Below are 7,547 nucleotides of genomic sequence, written 5' to 3'. Positions count from 1 at the left end.
GGTAAATTTTCTTCCAGTAAACTTTCCAAATCTTGGGTGTTGTAATCTCTTTCTCGTCGCAAATCTTGATCATGTGCATCAGTTCTTGACCGAATCGGGGAAATCATTCCAACGTCAATGAGTGCGACATTCTTTATCTCCAAACATTTGTCTTCCAGTAAAATTAATGCCTCATTATACATTCTTTCGTTGAGTTCAATTGTAGCGTTGTTTGTGGTAACTCTCTCCCGGTGTAATATATCTTCAGCCATATATGTTTTGAATTTATTCCATAGTTCTTTTGGATTGGCTGGTGAGCAAGACACCAATATTATTGCAAATAACGTTCTTATTTTCGAAGGATGGTTGATTGCCGCTGCATCTGCAAGCGTGGTTTCCCAATGACTATCGTTCTCCAATAATTGTAGTTTTTGGCATGCCTCTCGATACGTTGCACATATTTCGCCATCAACAGTACGCAAGTTCTCAAAATATGTTGGTCCTGGAACATTAATTAAAAGCAGTCTTAAATAAAAACATTCTGAATTTTGGGGATGGACAGTATACACCCTACCTAATGCATCTGTTGAATATAAATTTGGCCATCCTGCAACAGGTTTCCCTTGCTTACGACGTTGGAACTTCCTTGTTGATGCATTCCACGTATAGTACGTTGGAATTTCTGAATACAGCAATGTTTTAGCAAATAAATCCATTCTGCAAAGATCAAAAAATGAAGTTAGTGTTGTAGCCGGTGGTTCTGTTGCTCTCTCTCGCGCATTTCCTTCTGTAAAATAAACTCGTTGTCCATTTTCAAGATGTACTGATAAATGAACAACTGTGGGATGCCGTTCATGAATAGGAAATCCTAAAATTCGCCAAACTGCTTCATTGCTACTAATGTACCTGGCCATCTGATACTGAGTAATTTCATCGTTTGGATTTTGCAACGAAAAAATAGCCATATCCGACCCTTTAGTTACATATTTGCAGATGTATTTGATAGACTTTACAGAATGACAATACTCCACATTTATATGCGCTTTAAAGGTTTTTGAAAGCAATGGACAGTAAGGCACTATCCAGCGATTATCAACATCAACATCATTTTCATTTATCTTTACTGAAATTGTTTGGCCACCATCATCCACAGAACGTCGGCGATAAAGTGGGTATCCATCATTTCCCGAGATTTTTTGTGGAAGCATGGAGAATGTGTATTAATGATTCCACATGGACCATGAATCATATTTTTAATTACAATTTCGTGCAAATCTGGATCAATGTTTGGATCGGGTATCTCTGCAGAAATTATATTATCAATAAGATTAGGTGTAATTTTTTCAACCAAATCTTGGGTGTTGTAATCTCTTTCTCGTCGCAAATCTTGATCATGTGCATCAGTTCTTGACCGAATCGGGGAAATCATTCCAACGTCAATGAGTGCGACATTCTTTATCTCCAAACATTTGTCTTCCAGTAAAATTAATGCCTCATTATACATTCTTTCGTTGAGTTCAATTGTAGCGTTGTTTGTGGTAACTCTCTCCCGGTGTAATATATCTTCAGCCATATATGTTTTGAATTTATTCCATAGTTCTTTTGGATTGGCTGGTGAGCAAGACACCAATATTATTGCAAATAACGTTCTTATTTTCGAAGGATGGTTGATTGCCGCTGCATCTGCAAGCGTGGTTTCCCAATGACTATCGTTCTCCAATAATTGTAGTTTTTGGCATGCCTCTCGATACGTTGCACATATTTCGCCATCAACAGTACGCAAGTTCTCAAAATATGTTTGTCCTGGAACATTAATTAAAAGCAGTCTTAAATAAAAACATTCTGAATTTTGGGGATGGACAGTATACACCCTACCTAATGCATCTGTTGAATATAAATTTGGCCATCCTGCAACAGGTTTCCCTTGCTTACGACGTTGGAACTTCCTTGTTGATGCATTCCACGTATAGTACGTTGGAATTTCTGAATACAGCAATGTTTTAGCAAATAAATCCATTCTGCAAAGATCAAAAAATGAAGTTAGTGTTGTAGCCGGTGGTTCTGTTGCTCTCTCTCGCGTATTTCCTTCTGTAAAATAAACTCGTTGTCCATTTTCAAGATGTACTGATAAATGAACAACTGTGGGATGCCGTTCATGAATAGGAAATCCTAAAATTCGCCAAACTGCTTCATTGCTACTAATGTACCTGGCCATCTGATACTGAGTAATTTCATCGTTTGGATTTTGCAACGAAAAAATAGCCATATCCGACCCTTTAGTTACATATTTGCAGATGTATTTGATAGACTTTACAGAATGACAATACTCCACATTTATATGCGCTTTAAAGGTTTTTGAAAGCAATGGACAGTAAGGCACTATCCAGCGATTATCAACATCAACATCATTTTCATTTATCTTTACTGAAATTGTTTGGCCACCATCATCCACAGAACGTCGGCGATAAAGTGGGTATCCATCATTTCCCGAGATTTTTTGTGGAAGCAATTGACGTGGATATTTCTTTGTGCATTTTCCATCAACCATGCATGGAGAATGTGTATTAATGATTCCACATGGACCATGAATCATATTTTTAATTACAATTTCGTGCAAATCTGGATCAATGTTTGGATCGGGTATCTCTGCAGAAATTATATTATCAATAAGATTAGGTGTAATTTTTTCAACCAACCAAATCAAAATATGAGCGTGTGGCAATCCACGTTTCTGCCATTCGACAGAATACATCCAGCACCGTGTTTCTCCAAATACATGACATTTTACAATGAAATCCATAAGAGATTTTAATTTTTGTTTAAACACTCGTGCTGTTATGTCATGTCGATGTGCTGATTTTTGGCCATTGGACAATTCAGAAATAATTTCATTCCACTTGGGATTACATGTAAATGTAATAAACAGATCTGGGCGTCCATATGATCGAACATACGTCATTGCATCTTGACAATATTCCTGCATATGACGTGGGCTGCCTGTGAAAGTTGCTGGTAGAATTATGGCTTGGCCAAGTTCATTGGGATTTATATAATTTTGATTATTTAACGCATCCCTAAGATGAATATAATTATCCACTCGTAATTTAGCTTGATTACGGCGTATGTATAATAATCGCTCCGTTTCAATTTTCGCGTACATATCTACAATGTATTGGTGAAATAATTCCCGGCAATTTAGAACGTGATTCACATTTTGGCGTATCATTATGCGATATGCATAGAAATCCATTGCACTCACTTTTTTCCTTGTTGTTACATCTGAAATTAGAAAAAATAAAAATAAATTAGTTTAAGTTTGGAATATATCTATAATAAGATCTTAAAATATTTCAACTTACTTGTTGCCGGATTAATTTGCCGTAACTCAAAATGATATCCATCTTCCCCATATGGCAATATAATTGGATACTGAAGTGCGTCATATGAACGATGAGTTTCAGCTATCCTGTTTGTTCGATCGTCACGTCTACGAATAATAATATCACGTGGGGCTATTGGATCACCAACCATTAGAATTGCCACATCGTCCATTGTGGGTGCATTGTAACGTCCTTGGTGTTGTCCAGCTGGTGTTTTATCAGCATGAATCGCTATGACGTGGTCATCTGTACATAATCGCGGGTCATCTTTGGCTTGCTTAAAGGTCCTTATTAATTCGTTGTTTTCATGAAACATTACCTGTAATTCAGCTACAATACGTTGCTTTGTTCCAGGGTTATAATGCTGCCGTTGTTGTACCTGAACATTATCATCTGCCTGTCCCATGAAATAAATTTGAAGAAACTTGGGCTCTTCATTTGGAATTGGCAAAATTGATCCCATTAGATGATATATTTGTCCTTGCACACGAAATGTTGGCATGTAATTATCTCGAACTACTTTAGTAGCTCCGAATGATGTCATTTGAAAACACGAATTATATTTTCTTATGTTACTAAGAAAATTTCGAGAATCCTCGCTAGTTCCTAAAAAGAGTCATTCATAATAAATATTTGGTATGTTAATTGATATAGATTTAAAAAGACTTACCTGAAATCAGTGACTTTAAAGGTTCTGGTGGTGGAAGCATATCTGGCAAAACAATTTTACCGTTTGAACAACACATTCCAGGAGCTTCATTTTTGTACCTGTGTGCATTACAATATTGGCAAACTACATTCATGGGACCAATTGCCACTAATATATCATTAGCATAGTCCATATCTGTTCTGTAATTAAATGCAATACGTGCGTAAGCATCAGAAGTATTCCGACGATTAACCGCCATTCGATTGCGATTTTGTTCACGATTTTGTTCTTGTTGCTCTGACCTCTCTGCTGCTCTTCTTGATGATGTTTGAATACGCTGGGCTTCCATGCGTGCTTCTCGTTGTTCTGATGTTTCATTTGCTCTCAATGTTGTGGCATGGTGACGCAGACCTTGAAGGCGCCCTTCCCTTTCTGATGGCGTTTCGTTAGCTCGTGATGTAGTGGCATGATGCCGCATATTTTCTATGCGTAGTTCTCGTTCTGGCGGTGTTTCGTTAGCTCGTGATGTTGTGGCATGCTGCCGCATATTTTATATGCGTAGTTCTCGTTCTGACGGCGTTTCGTTAGCTCGTGATATTGTGGATCGTTGTCGCTGACTTTGAAGTCGTTCTTCGCGTTCTGATTCGACAGCTCGCTCTATTGATGATCGCGATCTTTCCCTTTCAATACGTTCGCTGTATTGTTCAAAAGCCGCAGCTGCTCTAGACGTTGAAGCTCTACTCGCTTCAGTTCTGAGGCGAGCTTCTCGTTCTCCCGAAGTTTCATTTGCTCTTTGAGATTGCGAAGACAACGCTTTTTTGGTACGTTTGTATAGCGATGATTTTTTGGGGGGCATTTTTATTAATAAATTTGGACACTGTATTCACTTAAAAACGTGTAACTCTTTTAGAATCAAAGATTCAACTAAATATTAAAATTGCATGCACGTTATATATATCACTTTTTCTTTAAAAAATTAGGTACACATTTCGGAACAGGTCATACCCTTTAAATAATAAAAATTCAGGTAATAAAATTTAAACATATCACTTTTCTTTAAAAAATTAGGTACAAATTTCGGAACAGGTCAAACCCTTAAAGAATAAAAATTCAGGTAATAAAACTTAAACATTCACGTTGATGGCAGGTCTCAAAATAGTTTTTATAGGGTTTTATTACTACTAAGGGTAAAAAGTTGTTTTTTAGTTTTTATAAATTATCATCGAAATGTTACTACCTAAATACTAAGACCATATGTCCACAACCGATCATTTATGGCCCAAATATCTAGTAATTGAATTGCTCACACAAAATGTAGAATCTACATATTTTCCTAAATAAGCAATAAATAATATTTACTTCGTACAGGAAATATGGTAATAAAAATTTCTACCCCATGTAATTTCGAAGATTTGTATTTATATATACTTTCACAGGTATACTAATTTTAACTTAACATTATTGATTGATCAAGATTTTTCTCCACGTATAAAATACAAATAAGGAAACAATCATACAAACAAACACACATTCACTTTTATATATAGACTAGCTAAAACCCGGTGTCGTAATGAAATAAAAAGTTTAGAGTTAAACAAATATATTTATTAAGTTATTAAAATCTACGGTTTTCCTTTTAAATTAATTCTTATTATATTATCTTATGATTTACAATATACTTATTTAGTCTATCAAATTAGTTTCTATTTTAATAAGTAGTACATTATTTGTTTCTTATTTATAACCTTAATGTTAAATATAGAAGTTTATAGAAAAACATTTTTTATTTAATGTTTGATATATACATTATTTTTATTAATTATTTTTTATTCTAATGCCTTAGGATATACAATATTTTTGGTTTTTCCTTCTGGTGCATATACATATAAGTCTGTGGGTTTTCCCACTCGCGAACATGCAACATAAAGCTGTCCATGTGAAAAACATGGATTTTCTAGATTTAGTCCACAAACTTGCAAAGACTGACCTTGAGCTTTATTAATTGTCATTGCAAATGCTAGGCGAATAGGAAACTGTAATCGCTTAAAATCAAATGGCATTTCCGAAGTTATCATCGGAATACGTGGCAGCAATACATCTGATCCATTGTACTTTCCAGTTATAATGGTCGCCTCGATTAGATTGTTCATTAATTTCTTTACTATAAGTCGAGTGCCATTACAAAGTCGTGGTGGATCAATGTTTCTTAGTAAAATAATAGGAGCACCAATTTTCAACTGCAAGTCATGTGGTGGAAAGCCCGGCAAATCTAACGAATTTAAAAATTCTACTGGATAATTGACGACATCCTCAATATTTGTAACAGTGTCGATTGATTTATAAATTTTTAGATTACCATCGATGGTATTCAGAATGTTGCTGTTGATGGAGTTAACGTCTATATTTTTGGCTGCCAGTAACACGCGTTCACATAACCATTGCTTGTTTTTAAAATTTTGTCCGATATTGGGGAAAACGCAATTTATTAACTCTTGTATAGATTGCGTCATCCTGCAGAAGTCAGATGGAAATGTTATACATTTTGTTGTGGGATGGATTGGCATTTTACCGTTCCCTAAATCCAGTAATTGTTTGGAAAAAGTTGAAGCTGAAACATCACGTTGCAACTGAACACGCATATTAGTCGTCAATTTTAGTGTGTGAACATGTTTCCAAAGGTATGATGATTTTAGACATGCATTTAGCTCATCAGCTGGCGTTGATCCCGGTATTACCGGAAGCGTTTGACGAAAATCGCCAGCTAATAGAACTAATGCACCTCCAAATATTTTGTTATTACTTCTTAAGTCCTGTAAAGTGCGATCAAGGGCTTCCAAAGATTTTTTGTGCGCCATGGTGCATTCATCCCATACTATGATTTCACATTATTGCAGTACTTTACCCATAGAAGAATTTTTCTTTATGTTGCATGTGTAATCTTCGTAAAATTGAGGCTTCAATGGTAATTTGAGTGCAGAATGTGCTGTTCTGCCACCATCTAAGAGTGTTGCTGCAATGCCAGATGATGCAATAGCTAATGCAATATGTTTTTGCGATCGAACTTTTGCCAAAATTAATGAAATCAAAAAAGTTTTTCCAGTTCCTCCGGGTGCATCAATAAAATACAGTCCTCCATGTTTGTTTGATATTGCTGCCATTGTAGTATTGTATGCTATTCTCTGCTCTTGTTGTAAATGTGGTAAATTTTCTTCCAGTAAACTTTCCAAATCTTGGGTGTTGTAATCTCTTTCTCGTCGCAAATCTTGATCATGTGCATCAGTTCTTGACCGAATCGGGGAAATCATTCCAACGTCAATGAGTGCGACATTCTTTATCTCCAAACATTTGTCTTCCAGTAAAATTAATGCCTCATTATACATTCTTTCGTTGAGTTCAATTGTAGCGTTGTTTGTGGTAACTCTCTCCCGGTGTAATATATCTTCAGCCATATATGTTTTGAATTTATTCCATAGTTCTTTTGGATTGGCTGGTGAGCAAGACACCAATATTATTGCAAATAACGTTCTTATTTTCGAAGG

General features: G+C 35.7%; 1 protein-coding gene across 1 annotated transcript; it reads right to left on the bottom strand.

Moving 5' to 3' along the window:
- Positions 1-5,834: 5,834 nt before the first annotated feature.
- LOC135963005 (ATP-dependent DNA helicase pif1-like) lies at positions 5,835-6,863 on the bottom strand. Its single transcript, XM_065514790.1, has one exon. The coding sequence runs from the start codon at positions 6,861-6,863 to the stop codon at positions 5,835-5,837; it is 1,029 nt and encodes a 342-aa protein (XP_065370862.1).
- Between the last annotated feature and the right edge of the window lie 684 nt (positions 6,864-7,547).

This window comes from Calliphora vicina, unplaced genomic scaffold, assembly GCF_958450345.1.
Source record: "Calliphora vicina unplaced genomic scaffold, idCalVici1.1 scaffold_33, whole genome shotgun sequence".
NCBI classification, from domain to species: Eukaryota; Metazoa; Arthropoda; class Insecta; order Diptera; family Calliphoridae; genus Calliphora; species Calliphora vicina.
This window is presented reverse-complemented; position numbering and strand designations above follow the sequence as displayed.

Coding starts and splice junctions, on each gene's coding strand:
- LOC135963005 (XM_065514790.1), bottom strand. CDS start 6,863: ATGGCGCACAAAAAATCTTTGGAAGCCCTTGATCGCACTTTACAGGAC.